Source organism: Gadus chalcogrammus, chromosome 17 (assembly GCF_026213295.1).
Source record: "Gadus chalcogrammus isolate NIFS_2021 chromosome 17, NIFS_Gcha_1.0, whole genome shotgun sequence".
Taxonomy (NCBI): domain Eukaryota; kingdom Metazoa; phylum Chordata; class Actinopteri; order Gadiformes; family Gadidae; genus Gadus; species Gadus chalcogrammus.
Genome location: NC_079428.1, coordinates 3,712,249 through 3,730,812, shown reverse-complemented (window position 1 = coordinate 3,730,812; position 18,564 = coordinate 3,712,249). Strand labels below are relative to the sequence as shown.

General features: G+C 48.6%; 1 protein-coding gene across 1 annotated transcript; it reads left to right on the top strand.

Moving 5' to 3' along the window:
- Nucleotides 1-684: 684 nt before the first annotated feature.
- On the top strand, nucleotides 685-17,207 carry trmt44 (tRNA methyltransferase 44 homolog). Its single transcript, XM_056575751.1, has 11 exons — nucleotides 685-1,599; nucleotides 1,692-1,809; nucleotides 2,458-2,677; nucleotides 3,442-3,510; nucleotides 3,909-4,016; nucleotides 4,549-4,620; nucleotides 5,755-5,861; nucleotides 7,081-7,264; nucleotides 9,475-9,967; nucleotides 15,759-15,875; nucleotides 16,555-17,207. The coding sequence occupies exons 1-11, from the start codon at nucleotides 1,260-1,262 to the stop codon at nucleotides 16,794-16,796; spliced, it is 2,070 nt and encodes a 689-aa protein (XP_056431726.1). The 5' UTR covers nucleotides 685-1,259; the 3' UTR covers nucleotides 16,797-17,207.
- Nucleotides 17,208-18,564: the final 1,357 nt, after the last annotated feature.

Below are 18,564 nucleotides of genomic sequence, written 5' to 3'. Positions count from 1 at the left end.
GCCTACAGAGCTCCCTCCTGCCCTCGAATAACGAGTTCAATCATTCACTAATACGCGCGCGCGTGCGTGTGCGTGTTTGTTTGTTGTTTGTGTGTTAGGGAGACATACATGGGGGCATATATAAAATATTGCACGCGTGTGAGTTGTCGAAACTTGCCAGAAGCAAACAGCGTAAAACAAACACACACACGCACGCACACACACACACGCACACGCACGCACACACACGCACACGCACAAACGCACACGTAAAGTAATGTAACTGTAGTTACCCTGCATACCTGTTCTCACCAAACGAGCTGGACGACATTTTTGTTAATGACAATGTGTATGCATTCGTCGTCACACACGGCTGGTGCCGCCTCCTCCTTTTACCGCAGACCCGTCCATCGAGGACAATGGAGCAAGTGGCGGTCCTTTTACCACTTGACAACAAGGAGCGTCCCTCTTATATGCATTTCCCCTTCAAAAGTAGACTTGAACCCTAGCAAACCACCAACCACTGGCCCCAATCGACGGTTCGATTTGTTTTGGCAGTTGACTATTAAAGATATGATGTATAGAGTATTAAAAATATACTATTTTCGGGAGAGATTGTGACGAGTGGGTTGAGCCCTTCTCTCTACTTATCGTCTCGGGTTAGGACTGTTTAAGCTGCCAAGTGGGCTGGGGAGTGTACTTATTAGTTTCATGTTTTGTGTTGGCGAGAAACCCCGGGGGGGTTTAGTGTGACAAGGTGTGTTTATCATTGTGGAGAAACCGGCAGCAGCATCTGCACATGCAACCCTAGACCTGCATGTCACTCCTAGAGAAAAGATCAGTCGTTTCTTACAGTTGATGAGGTTCTAAAATGCAATCCATGTCAAATGCACCCAGATACAAGATAGATGATCAATAACATTAATAAACGGTATATTTAGAAGTTTTACTTTGTATGTATTCGCAGTAGTGCAGTGTGGGCGCAGTAGCACCATCTAGTGGCCGTAAGTGAGAATCGCTGGTTGTTGACGTCATCGCATGGCGACAGCATCTCATCAGCTGGGCAGACTTCTTCAGAATCGTGCTGTTGCTATTGCATTCGCCTCATAAAAAGTGTCGTATCCAACGACGGAAAGCATAAATCGACCATCCGCGGTGTGTGAAACCACGGTCCCGAAGGTCAATAGAGAATAAACATGCAGCCAGTGGTCCATAGATGAAGCTCGTCCTCATCCTCACATGTCGCTGATGGTCGTGTGTTTACATGTGTTGTCGTCGACATGACTAAACTCCACGAGGTCAAGTTTCCAGCCGAGTGCAAATCTCTCCCCGATGGCTTCTGGTCCGCCGTGGACGTGTGGATCAAGAAGCCCCACGTAGTAAACAAACGTCTGTGCGGAGCCACGGAGACCCCGTCCGAGGAGGTGGGCACTGAGAACCTGGGGGTGCTGCTGGACCCCAAGTCGACAGACTCCCATGACGTGCTGTCCTTCTTGACCAGGGGGCAATCCACCGCACTGACGCACGACCAGGAGAACACCTGGACGTTCAGTGTGCGGACGTTTATCCCGAAAGTAAACTGCTATGGATCCACTTCACATAAAGAGTTTGTGCTGAAAGGTGAGAGTGGGATGCCAGCTGATGTTCTTGTTGATATCCGCTTATCGTTATCATGAGGGAGTAATTCCCATGTGTTGTTCCTTTTCCTTTAGACTTTGATAGACTTCAGGTGACGTTCGTTCCCTTCGAAGAGGATGCGTCAGGGGAAGTGTGTCAGAAGATTGGCAACGTTTATCAGATCAGTCTGGTCCAAAGGGACAACGAAGAATGGTAAGACACAGTAGCCGCGAGTGTGTGTGTGTGTGTGTGTGTGTGTGCCTTCTCAAACACGAGCACCCTGAGCTTTAATAAATGAGTGAACAATGAGAATCAAAATACTATGGCATATTATGAGACATACAGGGATTTGATTTAAGGTGAGACATGGCACATACGACTAGAACAATTTTCACGGCCTAAACAGTCGGCCTAAACAACATGTACATGCAAAACAACAATGGATAAAATGACTAAGGTGCAGCATGTTTAGGTAGATGGGTGTATAGGCCTTTTAAAACAGATACTGATACAGTAGGGGTGAACATGGGTGTATCTTGTGACCCTCAATTACTTAAATGAGCTACACCCGTGTTCACCCCTACTACTTCGTCTCTGTGACAAAGGCGTGATTGAAAACACTGTCATTCTCTGGATGAGCTTCGTCTGGTACACAACTCCTCCTCCTCCCCCTCCCCCTCTTCCTCCATCACCTCCTACTCAATCTTCTCCTCCTCCTCAATCTCTCAATCACCTCCTACTCCTCCCTCCTCCTCCACCTCCTCCCTCCTCCTCCTCCCTCATCCTCCACCTCGATTCTCTCATTCACCTCCTACTCCTCCCTCTTCCTCCACCCCTCCATCACCTCCTCCTCTCCCCCAGGTTCCTGGAGCTGCGGGTGCTGGCGGCGGCAGACTGGGCCTGCGACGGGGTGGCCTACCCCAGGCTGGTGTGGCTGTGCTCCACCCTGCTCCCGCGGCTCCTCCGCTGGGCGGCGGAGCCCGCGGCCAGCCAGTTCAAGAGCACGCTGTCCCTGCTGCCCGTGGAGAAGTACGGCTGCGTGTACCAGCAGCTCAAGGAGAAGTACCGCGCCATGGTCAAGGTGGGACGGGGACGGGGACGGGGGGGCGGGGACGGGGACGGGGAGAAGCGTGGCGGAGGGAAGGACCTTGTGTTGTTCTGAGTGTGTGGATCTGATTTTGTTGTACGGCTGCTCGATTACGGAAAATAATCCTAATCGTGATTGTTTTGGTTAATATTGAAGTCAGGATTATTCAAACGATTGTTTTTCAGTTTGCAAACATGTTTTTATTCAGCATGACTCTCCCATAAATCACTATGTAACTGAGAACTTTGAAATTTCGCTTTAGAAGAATATACAAAATGGTCAAAAAGCAAATTTTCTAATCTAAAATAATGTAAAGATATGTTTTCAGTTCTAGAAAACATTTAGTAAAGGAAAAAAACGAAAATTATATTAGTTTTGTGATCGTTTGACGCTAAAATTGAAATTGGAATCAAATTTCGATTAATCGCCCAGCCCTATTTTGTTGTTAACTTTTTTGAGGATATTGTTTTTTAATAATTTATGAATAGGTTGGTGGATGCATGGATGGAATGGTTGTGGAATCATATCTACGTTGTTTCTTTATGTGCTGTATGTTTTTATGGAATGAAGCTGAACTAGTTTTAATTCCCCTTGACTGGTACTGATTGCATTCATTTATAATTTTAAGTAATATAATTGTAGGTGAAAAACAAGATTGAAATGACTAAGCTGTTCACTTGAATGTATTTTCTATTTGATGGATTGATGGATGGATGGTAAATGATATGTGCTCAAAGACAATATTTTATATCTTATAGGTCTGGCCTGAAGTGACGGATCCAGAGAAGTTTGTCTACGAGGATGTTGCAATCGCTACGTATCTGTTGGTGGGTGTTTCCTCTGATCATTTTGTAAAAGCATCTTACTCAAGCGTTACCTGCCCTGCTCATCCTCACGTCAGACACTAGTTGAGGCATGTGCTGCAATGTTTCCACCGTACTGCTCCAACTGGCCGGACTGTCTGCTGTCTATTTAAAAACAGCCTAGATTTCGTACGGCAGTATTTATTAAGCAATGGTTCGGGATCCATTTGGAGTTGGGTCTTGCAGATGTAGAACCCTCAGGAAACTCACGATTCTTTCTGTGTCTGTGGTCATGGACACACTGAAATGATCTTATGTGCCCCGAGATGAGAATGTTCTCGGAGGTTGTATTCATTCCTTGCCGTTCTAGAAGGTTCTCGGAGGTTGTATTCATTCCTTGTCGTTCTCCCTCCGCGGCCCAGGTTCTCTGGGGCGAGGAGCGGGCGGAGAGAGGCGTGACGGAGAAGCAGTCGTTTGTGGACCTGGGCTGTGGCAACGGCCTGCTGGTGCACATACTGTCCAACGAAGGGGTGAGTCCCATCAGAGTGATGCACAGTTGCACACACACACTCCAACGAAGGAGGGAGTCACACACCTGAGTGAGTCCCATGGGATACGTTACACACACTCCGATGAAGGAGTGAGTTTCATCAGAGGGACACACACACACACTCCGATGAAGGAGTGAGTCCCATGGGATACGTTACATATACTGTCAGTCCTATCCGAGTGATGCACACACTGCAATGAAGGAGTGAGTCCCATTGAATACGTTACACATACTCCAATGAAGGGGTGAGTCCATCAGAGATATACACGGAGACACAGGGAAATAAGCAAACAATAATTTAGACCTAACCACAAAATGTGAGTTATTAAGTCACTGAATGTGTTTTAAAAGATGAATGAATGTGTAAACTTTTATAAGCTTTTCTTTTAACGGTAGAATATAGTTAAACGGTGGATTTCCAGCCGTCATCATCCTAGCATTTGAGAGGTGGATTCTAAAACCATTCCCCCCCCCCCCACACACCTGCCCTGCCACGCCCTTCTGTGTTGCAGCACCCGGGGAAGGGCATCGACGTGCGCAGGAGAAAGATCTGGGACATGTACGGGCCTCAGACCTGCCTCGAGGTAGGTACCCGCTCAGACACATACCAGACTCGGACCGCTTGAGACACTCCTACTTAAAGGAGACCCATCCTACCAACAGGTGGGAGTGTGATACAAGCCGTTTCAAAAACCGGCCCCATGTGACATCACAAGTGGGCGTGTCCACCTAGATCTGTGCTGGATAGATCGGCCTACCCAGTGGACTGAAGTAAACGTTGCTCATCTATCCAGCACAGATCTAGGTGGACACGCCCACTAGTGATGTCATATGGGGCAGATTTTCAAAACGGCTTGTAAGGCTAATCACACTCACACCTGGTGGTATAATACGTCTCCTTTAAATAGTTTAACATGACCAAACGGACCACGTCGCGATGAGCAAATATCTGATCCCTTGTGTAAATTGAAACATTTAAATTGTGGAGCCAATGTTATTATTATACTCTATTTTGTGTATTATTTTTGTTATGAAGGGCTTATTTTCTCTGTTTGTTCAATTATGGTGACCCATTTCCCATATGGGAAATATATTGTACGAAGTGGTCTCAGTTAACTGAGTTAATTAAGATCCGATGTAGTCTCCCGACGGGAACAATCCTTCGCACGCCCCTTGAAGTCACCAGGTTCTGCTCAAAGGTCAACCCCCTTACCATTTCTTTAAGAGCCGTAATCCCTTCAATAAAAAAAAGTCTAATCAATTTCATTTGTGTAGCCCTTAATCACAGTCACAGCCTCAAAGGGCTTTACAGGCTACACATGTAGAACGCCCCCTAAGCCTTGCCCCCCGAAGGGGCAAAAACAACCCCTCTTAATCAACAAGGTAGAAACGCTGAGTAGGGACGCAGAGTGGGGGGCGCCCATCTAACCAGGGTTGTTTAGGGGTACAACGGGGGGCCATTATTAGCATCCATGATAGTGGCATCACAGGACAGCATTTCAAGTACAGTTTTAAAAATGGGGAATGAGTTTCGTACGCTCTGATGACCACACACTTGTCCTCCGTCATTTGTTTCAAAGTGTTTCCGAATCCCATTAGGCCCGGTGTCTCCTCATCTCAGGGGGGGACGGGTAGGGGGGGGGGGGGGGGCTGGGGGGCGATGTCATCATAAGGGGACCCTTGTCATTTATCTTTGGTGGTGGCCTGGTCTATTTCAGGAAAAGGCAATCACTCCCGGAGAGGGTTTCTTATTCCCGGCCACTGATTGGCTGATTGGGAACCACTCAGACGAGCTGACGCCCTGGATCCCGGTGATGGCAGCCAGGCAAGTAATCACAGCGCCCCTCAAGTGGCGGCTCTCAGATGCAAATCCTGGAATTACATTTGTGTGTGTGTGTGTGTGTGTGTGTGTGTGTGTGTGTGTGTGTGTGTGTGTGTGTGTGTGTGTGTGTGTGTGTGTGTGTGTGTGTGTGTGTGTGTGTGTGTGTGTGTGTGTGTGTGTGTGTGTGTGTGTGTGTGTGGGTGGGTGGAGGGGGGGTTGTGTTTGGGGCTTGGTGTGTGGGAGAGAAATGGAGCATTTTTTTTTTATCATCTTTCACCTTAAATACATAATTCAAAACGGCCACTTGGTGGCGATATGGAGCCTTAAAATGGTAGCGTTTTATGTGTTTATTTTATCGAAAGACCAAAAGATAAGATGTTAAGTTATTTCTTGGCTGATACAACAAAGCTCTGTTCTAATCTCTTTTTTCTACTCTATTCTAAGCTCTATTCTGCAACCCACAGATTGTTTGGGGAAATGGGAATACAGTAACAAGGGCCAAGCCTGCACAACGCATGGATTTAAATTAACCTCAATGTGCTATTGTTTTGCCATGGTGTTTCCAGCTTCCATTCATGCTCATACTTTCACATTTGACAAGGGGATGAAGGGAGACAGAGAGAGAGAGAGACAGAGAGAGGGACACAGGGAGATAGACTGAGAGGGAGAGAGAGGGGGAGAGAGAGGGAGAGGGAGAGAGAGAGACTGACAGAGGGGGAGAGAGAGATAGACTGAGAGAGGGAGAGAGAGAGATAGACTGACAGAGGGGGAGAGAGAGATAGACTGAGAGAGAGAGAGAGGGAGAGAGGGGGAGAGGGGGAGAGTGAGATAGACTGAGAGAGAGAGAGAGAGAGATAGACTGACAGAGGGGGAGAGAGAGTGAGAGAGATAGACTGACAGAGGGGGAGAGAGAGAGAGCGAGAGCGCTTCTCTCTTCTGAATTCCATGTGGTTGATGTGCCCGTACGAGCACGCTTGGTGATGCACCATGTCACTTCCGACACGGAAGAGCGGGGGAGATGCTGATGATGAGCATGTCACACTAGTTTGGTGTAGAAGCATGTAGTATTTAAATTTCACAAATATTATACTTGTTTGTACATATTGTATAAAAAAACGAAAATACAATAACATGGAACGTGCACATATTCCAATGGAAATGTAAAGTTTAAATAGCGCATGTAAACGGTACCAACCGCTCATTTTGTTGTTGTTTACTCCAGGTCGTCGTTCGCGTGCCGCTACTTCGTGCTGCCCTGCTGCTTCTTCGACTTCTACGGAAAGTTCCAGAGGCGGCGGTGCGGTACGTCCCAGTACAAGGAGTACATCGACTACATCGCCGAGGTCAGCCGGGCCAGCGGCTTCCACACGGACGAGGACTGCCTGAGGATCCCCTCCACCAAGCGGGTACGCCACAGGAAGTCACGCACAGCCGCTTCCTGTTGACACTCCGGAGTGTCAACAGGAAGTCACCCACAACCGCTTCTTGTTGACACTCTGGAGTGTCAACAGGAAGTCACGCACAACAGCTTCCTGTTGGCACTCCAGAGTGTCTATTAGTTCGCCTGTTTTATCAGTGTGGCTCAAGGAATACTTACATTTACATTTTTTGGCATTTAGCAGACGGTTTTATCGAAAGCGACTTGTATAAGTACTTTTGTCAGAAGAAAGAGAAACAATATTTTGCTGTTGGTACAGTAAGGATGTTCATAAAAACTAGTGCCAAGCAATTCATCACCACCAAACTAAACTTTTTTTCCTTTGGCGGTAATGTTAATTAATAATATTAATACTGTTTTCTTAGCATTCAGCATCGTTATTGTAACTGTAATGGACTAGATGCAAGAGGCTGAAGAGGGCTTTCATTTCTGGCCAAAGCTTTATTGATTGGGCATTTGGCATTTTTGTTTTGGAGGTACACTACTAATTACCCAATACTATTAACACTTCAGTCATTAACATTACGATGAGTCGTTTAGCAGACGCTTTTATCCTGGAGCAACCTCCAAATAATCACAGTAAACGATCTTAATTGGGCTAACTACGAAAAGAAGTAAAGAACTGGACGTTGTAGCCTGTCTGGACAAAAACTGGAAAATGTGCATTAAAAATGCATAGTAGTACATAAAGTACGTCGTTATCATATTCATGGTGGTGCAACAACGTAGAGGGTGCACATCAAAGAGCTTTTTAAGTTCCACCCTATTTTCCACACTTCTAACGGTACGACCCTGTAAAGTTCATCGTCCACAACCAGCGCAGGAGAATCACAAAGCGGCCAAAGTGCATTTTATGGGCGCTTTCATAAGAAGATACAACAGACTGACTCCACACAACCAGAGTGGGAGGGGGGGGGGGGGGGGTTCAGCTCTGTGGCCAAACCTACCCCCCCCCACACCCAGTACACATGTAAACATAACAACGTTAGACATTCATCTGGATGAAGGGTTAGTTACACACGCATACAAACAAAAGGAAGCCAAAGACAAACACGTTGGCATGGACAATCAGTGCTAGGGAGGGTTTGGTTCATCTGAGGTGACTCAACTGTTGTTTACCAATGTGTCTTTTAAGAACTGGCAGGTTCTGAGGCGTTTTGCGTTGCCTGCCAACAGGGTGTAGACATTGGGTATCGAACCCAGCCCCTTTTTAGCTGGGAGTCGAACATCTTTGCTCTCTTAATTTCCTTTCTCTATCCACATTTCTCCTCGTCTGTTAAGTACACGCCTTTGCAGTATGCAGCTAAATCATTGTTTGTTTGGATTCAAACTCCCGTACTCGACCGACTGTGTAATGGGTTGCATGTGTGCGTGAATGTTTTTGGTTTTAGTTGGTCAACTTTGAAATAAGATCGGAGACTATAAATTATTGCACGGATAAACACATTTGGGTCTACAGCGCCGACCTAATTACCAACAGACCATTTTGCATACCGATAAAAACAAGACTTTGGTCGTGCCCCAAAAACAAATTCAAACAAAGGCTAAAAATACAAAGTAGAATTTTTTTTTTATTTCCTGTTCTTGTTCTGTTTTGTTCTTGTCCCAGCTGCTGATAACACTTCTTTGATACGGGAACAGCTGTTAAGTCTCTTAACCCCCTCTTGCAGCACATCCTAACCTCATTCTAGGCTGGATTACATCCCATAATAAAGTAGAGTAGCAGCTTCACATTGTCCCCCAAGGGACATTGGTTTTACCGGCCCCATGGGGATTTCAAGCCATAGCACACACCTCATTTCTTGTGACATGTGTTCTGAATTCTTGATGTCACGTCTAATCATCAAGAATTACGGACACATGTGCACAGTCTACGGCAGGGGATCCCACCTGAGAGAGCCCAGGTGTTGTTTGCGAAATCCCATATAATTGATAAATCATCACAAATCAATATCAAGTCATTACATTCAAATCTCAATGTGCAGCTTTTACCTGGGAGAACCAACTGAGGTTTGAATGTAATGACTCGATTTCGAGCGGCGACTGATTTTGTTTACAACATAAAATTCCGTCAACAGGATTTAGCCTCCAAACTGTTCCCCCCCCCCCCCCCCCCCCCCCCCTCCTGCCCAGCGCTCAACCTCCTCTCCCCCCCTCCTCCCCCCCCCCCACCTTCAGGTTTGCCTGGTGGGGAAGTCCCGGAGCTACGCCCCGTGTGACGCGGAGCAGGCGGAGGAGCGCAGGGCCAGCTACATCCAGAGCCGTCGCTCCAGCTCCGGATCCGGTTCGGTCGTCCCGCCCCGCCCGCCGAGCGCCACGGACGGAGACGGCGGTGACCACGACGACGACGACGGCGGCCGCGGCGGCGTGGGCCCGGGTGATGGCGAACACGGCGGCGGCGGCGGCGGCGGCGGCTGCCATGACAACGGCGACCCGGAGCCGGCCGGGCCCCCCGGGAACGACTGGGGAGCCGGGTTCCAGCCGCGGGAGCGGGTGGAGAAGGTGCGGAACTGCGCGGCGCTGCCCCGGGACTTTGTGGACGGCGTGGTGCTGCGCGTGGCCAAGGCTCTGCTGGGATTGGCCGAGGACGACGGCGGCGGCCCGCCCACTCCCACGCCCGCCGCCGCCGCCGCCGCCGCCGCCGCCGCCGCCGTCGTCTGGAACCCCGGAGGTAGGATGAGCCGTGCTGTGATTGGAGCGCCGAAATAGAAATCCGTCGGGGGGGGGCAGGGACAACTTGAAAGCCCGTTATGAACCTTCTGAACGTTATGCATCTGGTAGGATCTTAGATGTGTCTGTGTGGACGTGTGGAGCTCCGTCTGGGCGGTAGTCGATGCTGCTGTTGATGACCGCGACTCAGCCGGGGTTGAGCTCCTCGGACGCTTGTAACGCCAGGCTGTGTGGCAACAATTCGTACAACGTCGCTCATCATAGTGAACACACCCGACGAAGGCACAGTCGTTATAAAAAGTAGCACCAAGTCGGCGTGGGTCGTAACCATGGGAATAAAACCTCCCCTCTCCTTCCTCGAATTCTCATCCCATAATCCTTTATATTAAATGATCTCAAAGTGTTTAAATTTGTGGTTCACGTACACCACGATCCTCATTTATATTTTACTTATTTTACCGACATCAGACCGGTGGGGGGGTGGGGTGGGGGGGGGGTGGGGTGGGGGGGGGGTCATGTGATCTACCTGGAGGGCATCTGTTGAGTGTATTGGCTGATCCCGTGTTGTCGTTACGGTAATCTCTGGGTAGCAAAGGTTCATCGGCACAGCCAGATGGATCCATGATTAGGGTCAGCAGAACAGTCCCTCTTTCTCTTTTCTTCTCCTCGCTCCTCTTCCCTCTCTTCCCTCTCTCTCTCTCTCTCTACTTGTCTCTCTCTCCCTTCTCCCCCACACAGGCTCAGAATCAATTGAATTACAGAATAATAACCATTCCCTCCACTCAATCTCGCCATTTACCGGAAAAATATATCATGTCGCATTTCCAACGATATTAAATCTTCCAGCCCCCCTCTTCATTAACCCCCCGCCCCCCCGCCCCAGAATGAGCGGGCTCTCTGCATGGTTCTGGGGTCTTGGCCCGACCCCACTTTGAACCCCCCCCCCCCCCCCCCCCCCCCCAATCCAATCCAAACCAACACAGACACCACTGCCAAAACGAGCAGAGAGCTCAGTTAGACGCCACGCACACACTGACTCTCAACGTCACTAATGGTGGACGAGTAAAGGAGATGGGGGGGTTTGATTCAAACGGTTTAGAGAGAGACGCCGTAAGATTTGAAGAGGGACTGGGAGTTGAGCCGTAAGAAGTGAAGGGACAGAGTGAGACAGACGTACTGAGAGAGAGAGACTTTGAAGAAGTCTTAGAATGGAAGAGAGGGAGACGCCGTAAGATTTGAAGAGCGAGAGTCCGACTAAGAATTGAAGTGGGGAGGGAGGGAGGGGGAGGGAGGGGGAGGGGGAGAGAGGGGGAGAGAGAGGGGGAGAGAGCGAGAGAGAGAGTGAGAGAGTGAGAGAGTGAGAGAGTGAGAGAGTGAGAGAGTGAGAGAGTGAGAGAGCGAGAGAGCGAGAGAGAGAGAGAGCGAGAGAGTGAGAGAGTGAGAGAGCGAGAGAGCGAGAGAGAGAGAGAGAGAGAGACTGTTAATTGTGAAGAGACCGTGGGGAGGGATGAGAATTACTATAATAATTGTAGCGCGAGAGAGAGGGGGCGAGATGACTAGATGAATAATGCACCATGCTGGATGATTTATGCATGAGTATGCGTTGGTATCGAGGTATTTGAACCTCAAAGCAGCCTCCTGCCCCATATATTAAGCCACGGTAAACTGAGGCAACCTCGTTGATTGGATTACTGCCGTTCTTTCAAACCTAGGCACAGTTCTTGGTATACTTTTAATGTTGATTTAAAGGTGCCGTTTTTTTTTTTTTAATTTATTGTCAACTTGCGGACCGAATTGGCAGAAACTGAATGTCACAGTCAGACAAATGATCAAAGTGTGAACTCTCGGCTGCTCTGTTCACCTCTAGAACCGTTAAGCTCCCGTCACACGGCTCTGACTCCCTGCTCCCCTTTATGTTTTGCTGAAGGCAGGGAAGCAGCTAAACGTCGTAGTAAGAGCAGAGTTCAGCTGTAAAACTACAACTGGGAGGAATGCGGTGGTTGATTAACAACATGAACAATACTCGCTTGGCTACAGTGAGCTTTTGAGTATTTTATCTGCACATGTATGTACGTATATATCTATTATACAGATATTATAATTTTTTATTATCGCCGTTCAAAATTGAGCATTCGGATACACATTATAAGGAAAATTATTGAAATATTAATAAAACATAAAGAACACTGAACATTTTAATTGTGTGGATTGTTAGCATTACACATTTCTGACGCGATGTAGACAGTGTTTTTATGCTTTCAGTCTATTTATGGGATTAGTGGATACGATTTTGGGTTAATGGTAGTAGTTGCTACTAGTTGTACTCAAGGGAATGCTGTAATAAAGAGGACTTGAGTAACACCCAATAATCCTCCTTACAAGGTTTTACTCTAAGGAAATCGTTTTTGGCAAGAGATGTTCTGATTCGTCTGTAGTTCAATGATCATATTCAACAGAATAACAAGGTTCCTCGTGATTCATAACCGATATACACTCCAATATGTTCAATACCCTCGTCCTCCTCAAGACGTTGTACTTCTATTGCACTTAAAAAATATTATTATTCCTTCTCCGATAGGTTTTACTTTCACTCTCTCAGCAAAAACATCACCTTAACAAAGGCATATTGATTCCCCCCCCCTCCATGATGTGTCCCCAGTCTTGCCATTCTTGCAGTTTGTCTTTCACATTAATAAAATGCGTTGTGCTTCCCTCCGGCTTTGGTTGCACAAAGCAGTAGTCATTTATAATGGTCTCAGGCTGGGTTTTATACCCCTGCTCCCATTTCCCCATTAATCCACATTAACATTGTGTGGCAGTAAAGGGCAGGCTCTTAGCGGAGTATTGATATTATATCCACGGCCTGCAACAGCCCTGGCGTCTGGGCTTTAAGACTTCCCGTCTGCCCTCTGTTAAACACCGTGGAAACTGCCTGCCATTGCAGTAGCGTGGTTTCACCAGTGGTGGTGCTGTTTCTTCTGTTTTGATTTTCTCAATCGTCGGTTGGATTCGACCATGAGAAAACACTGTTGCTGTCTTATAATAGTTGACGTCTGTGTCCTTGGTTTTTTGTGTCTTTTTTTTATTAGCGTTTATTACGTGATAACTTAGGAGGTAAGCCAAACAAAAACCAAGGGAAACTGTGTTCAGACCGGCAGCAGAGAAGAAATAGGCAGAAGAGTTCAGCTCAGATCAAGTCAATAGAAAAGGAAGGATTGAATCACATAACGGTGTCCTCTCAAAGAGTTTGGATGTCTACCCAACATCAACACATTATGGGGTTGTTAAGCAAGTTGTTATCAAGGGAATTGTAGTCAAAACACACATTCTTGGTTTCCCAGACTCAGTGAATGCCAGGGAAAATAGCCATATCTGCGATGCTATTTTGTGTCGGCAGTTTTCCCACCCTTGTCACGGCCTTGCGGCCAATCCCAGTCCGATGAGTCCTCGTTCGACGGGGTCTCGTGTGTTTGTTGAGCGACGTGATCGGAGTGTGGGAGGAACCCCTCGATCATGCGCTCTCCTGGTGTGTCCGACGCGGGGAAGGCTTTTGTCATTTGGATAAAAGGAAAAGGTCGACCGGGAATGAATTCCCTCACGGTCCGGAGGGGTCAACGGCCGAGCGGGGAAAAGGGCAGACCGGGAACGTGGAATTCCCCCCCGGCCCCCAATATTTAACCCTGACGGCCGGCTGTTTCAGAGAGCGAACCCTGGGTGTGTCAGGGCTGCAGGCACTGGCCTGATGCTTCAGTCCAGTATTCCCATGACGGGGTGGGGGGGGGGGGGGGGACACTTCATAAGCCATGTGACCCTCACGCGTGCTGAATGGGGTTGGAGATACGGGGGGGAGGGGCGGTGGTCTTCTGGAACTATCCTCTCTATAGCATGGTGACCTTTTGTGACATATCAGCCGCTGCCAGGGATGATATCGGACTGAAGAGGATGACACACACACACACACACACACACACACACACACACACACACACACACACACACACACACACACACACACACACACACACACACACACACACACACACACACACACACACACACACACACACACACACATAGGCTACAACTACTGTAGCTAATGGTAAAATATCTAGACACAATATCCAAAACTGTGACTGCACCGTGTGAATTTGAAACAATAATAGAAACAATTCAATAGCATGGCAGAAACAATATTATGTAAATAAAACAATATTGTGTGACTGTGATAAACTCATGATAGATAGACCACTCGATGATTCATCATACCTCGACACTCTGTAAACCTATACCACCTTTTCAGTGGCTATAGACGAACCTCAACTCATATTCGCTGTCTGTCTGGTCTCTCTGTGGTTCTTTTTTATTTTTTTGAAATGGACAAAGCGCCACTCTGAGGGGAGAGAGAGAGAGAGAGCGAGAGAGGGAACGGTAGGGAGAGAGTGAGTGAGCGAGAGAGAAATAGAGTGAGCGCGAGAGAGAGGTTTAGAGGTGGAAAGAGAGAGGTTCCACCAGTGTGGGCGTGATATCAATAATTAAGTCAACGAGCTGCAGCTGTATCGCGGCAGACTCCCCTGGCTCTCTGCCTCCAGGAATGCCTCCTGCCCTGTGTGTCCGCCCGTCTGTCTGTCCGTCCGTCCCTCTCCAACTTTGAAAACGCTTTTCAAATGCGTGCGCCAGCCTTCAGACTCTATTAGAGAGACTAGCAAAAGAGTCCCGGAGGGAACGGGCGGTTTAGACGGAAACCTTAAATGGAATGGGTTATTTCTTTTTTTGTCCCCTAGTTTATTGAATACCTTTTGAAAGCAAGGCAGTGCAGGGGGAAGTACTTCACAAAGAGTTTGACAAAAGAATATCCGAGACATTTACTTTCCACGGCGTTTAGCCGACGCTTTTTATCCAAAGAGACTCACTACCTTTCATGCACACACATTCACACACTGACGGCGGAGTCAACCACGCAAGGTGACAGCCAGCTCATCAGGAGCAGTAAAAGCTCAGTTATGGTTGCGCGTCGACGCAACGCAAGGGGGTTTATGGACCCATTACGTCCTTAAACCTCACTAGTGAGCGGACCAATCACAGCCCTTGTGGCTCCGTGGCCTGGCTAACGCAAGACCTCATCTCAATCTACATTGAGATGAGGTCTGGGAACCACACATTAATTTTCTCGTATTTGTGGCGTGGTTTACGATTGCCCGGAGCCGTTTATTGGACGCTACGAATGTCTATCATATGAGTCTGTACGTAGCTCATAGCCAATCAAAGCCTGTTGGTAGCAGGGCAGAGACATCCTTCTTGGTAATGAAAGAGTTTAACGCCGAAAGTTGCTCTTTTTTCAAAATAAACGTGCGTTCTAAACTACTGAGAACACTATCTAAGGCTGCATCGAAAGATAACGCATCTGCTGACATTTTGGATCCGTAAACGCTTCGGTGTGTCGCATAGACGTCGCCATCGTCTTGCCGTCCCTCCGCGTTCTATGATTGGTTCCCTATCTCAGGCAAAAAATCGGATCCATGGAATCCAGGCTGCCTTGCAGCGCGAATTTGAAATCGCGCGCAAGGCAGCCTGGGTATACCCAGGCTGACGGCTCCGTCGCCTCGACGGAAGGTTAACATTTTTGGGGAGGCGCACGTAAGGCCCTCGTGGTGGACGGAAGGAGGGTCCGCGAGGAAGTAACGGGGTCCGTCACCCCTTTCGGTGCGTGAACGTGGGGCCATAATCAGCCCCTTTACCTGGAGGGTTTGTTCCGCCGGTTGCTAATCTGTGGCTCCTGTCTCCCTGGGCGTCAGAGAGCATGTCCGTGCGGGAGGTGGCTGAGCTGCTGGACCACGGTACCCTGCTGAGGCTGAAGAGCGAGTGTGGGGGTCTCCAGACCCTCCTGAAGAACAACCACCAGGTGTTCAGAGGTACAGCACGCACGCACGCACGCACGCACGCACGCACGCACGCACGCACGCACGCACGCTCGCACGGATGCTCGCACGCACGCACGCACGCACGCACGCCAGACAGGGGGAGGTGGGGGGATTTCTATTATAGTTGTAGTAACAGTAGATCTGGGCAATGAATTTCTGCTGTTGCTGTTCACACCGACCTCAACCACTCCATTATCTAACGCTGGCAGCGCACTGCTTTTCAGATGCTAATACGACAGCCAAGGCCATCCCAATGAGTCATATTCATAACTATTGTACGTTTTGTTATGTTAAAGAATTATACATTTGTGTTTCGAAAAGTCGTCTGTGAGGGGAACCCTTTTCAGATTCCTGTGCTTCTTCTCTCTCTCTCTCGCTCTCGCTCTCGCTCTCTCACTCCTTCTCTCTCTCTCACTCCTTCTCTCTCTCTCTCTCTCTCTCACTCCTTCTCTCTCTCTCACTCCTCTCTCTCTCTCTCTCTCTCTCTCTCTCTCTCTCTCTCTCTCTCTCCTCTCTCTCTCTCTCTCTCTCTCTCTCTCTCTCTCTCTCTCTCTCTCTCTCTCTCTCTCTCTCTCTCTCTCTCTCTCTCTCTCTCTCTCTCTCTCTCTCTCTCTCTCTCTCTCTCCTTCTCTCTCTCTTACTCTTTCTCCTCCTCCTCCTCCTCCTCCAGTGGAAGGTGGGCGGGTCCACATCCGGGACTGGCGGGCGGGGTCTGAGGAGCGGGGCCGGGCGGAGTCTAAGCGCGGCCGGCCGGTAGCCAGCGGCGCTCTCAAGACGCGCTCCTGCTGGTTCCACTCCCAACACCCCCAGGGCTGCCCCCTAGAGGCCGCTCAGTGCTGCTTCGCCCACGGGCCCCAGGACCTGCGGCCCTCCACCAAACCACTGAAGAAGATGAAGTGGTCGGCGGTTTGATTTGCAGATGTTTTTAATTTTTTTTAGGATTAGTTTCCAAAGACTCTAGGGTTGCTTTGTGATTTTTTTTATTTTTTAATTTTGGTTGTATTTGATGCGTTTTTTATTTTGGTGCGCCGGAGTGTGTGCGGATTGGTCCGGAACCTTCGAAGGAACACGTCCAGCGAGGAGACCCTGACTTCGTTATCGTCGCTCACGTAAATTATTTTTCAAATGCTTTCCGCAATATGAAGCGTTAGGCTGCCTGGTGGCGTCTCGCCAACTTCGCCGACGTTTTAAGTTTTTCTTCTTTCTTAGAAATTATGGAATGTACCGGTCACCCATTATCCACCCGAATCACCCTGTTGCTATGATACAAGATTACAATTTGTTGAGCCAGATATGAAATAAAAAAAACAACAACCTCCTGATATGTTTGTTCAGCCTCCTTGAAACCCTCACCGTCCTTGTTTCAGCTGAATCATATTCCTTCCTCCCTCGTCTACCGGGTAAACAGACCTCTTCTCCTGCCAGCGGAAACCTCTAGACCGTCTCCATGGTTACACCTAAAACCGCAAGAACGCTGGGAGATTTCCCCACTCGGAAGGCCGGTGTAGCACGAGGCAGCGTTCACCTGCGAGGGGGCGTGGCTTCAGACGGTCCAGAACAGAACAGAATGAACAGAGTAAACGTCCTGACTATTAATTATTTGCCGGCCGCTGGCGCACTTCGTTGTTTGGTTTCCCCCCCCGGTTCTGACGGGTTGAAGATGATCCATACGTGTGTTGGGAGGGGACCTGCTCACGTAAGGGACATGGTGGCCGTCTGGATCACCCGTCCCCTGGGAACCACACACAGCAGCGTCCCCATACGGTGATGAAGCCATGCGAGCTACGTTAAGTCACACCGACCGACTGGTCGATGCTAAAAAGTGTGTGTGTGTGTGTGTGTGTGTGTTATTTGTGGCACAGGACACACGATACGACGTTCACCCACACACACACTCCTCCATCATCAATCAGTGGGTTGTAATGAGGCTGTGTGATGTCATTTTTCTCCAGCCCCGCCCCCCTCGCAAAGCCAACGCACACGTGAAGGCTCCGTTACCTTTCCCGCAAGATTAACAAATTCATGGAAGACAAAAGAATCGGCTGTCCGTAACGATTTCAGGTTTGATCAGTCTCTCGCCTCACGTTTGGTCGCCAGGCAACGGGGAGTCACCTCAACCACCTACGCACAGTAGTGCCAATCGTGACCTTTGACCTCTGATCCCCCCCCGCTTCCCGCCCACCGCCATACACTCCCATCCAATAATCCGACACCTCGACACTCAGCTAGGAGGAGCCGGCAGGGGCGGTTCTAGACCGATTTTCATGGGGGGGGCAGTTGTTTTGTTGGAGGGGCACATTGAACCCGGGACGCTAATTATTTAGTTTAGTACTGAGTAACGGCAGTCAAAAACACAATATACAATAATTTGGTTTTTGCCCGTTGCAGCATTTGTTTCAGTAGCATAGTATTAAGTGTCTCCTTCAGTTATAGCAATTGTCGATATACATTTGGAATGTTTCATTGGTTACAAAAATTGTCAATATTACAACATTTAGGGGTTCCTTCACTGACATCAAACCACTCAGTATGGAACATGACCAACAGCAATAAAGTCACTAATATATGTTATAAACCTCAAGTTCCACCTTGTGTGCCAGTGCCACAACATCGCAAGCAATCGACCCCCCCCCCCCTATCCGGACGGACGGACGGAGGTAAAAAGATAAAAAAAACGTTT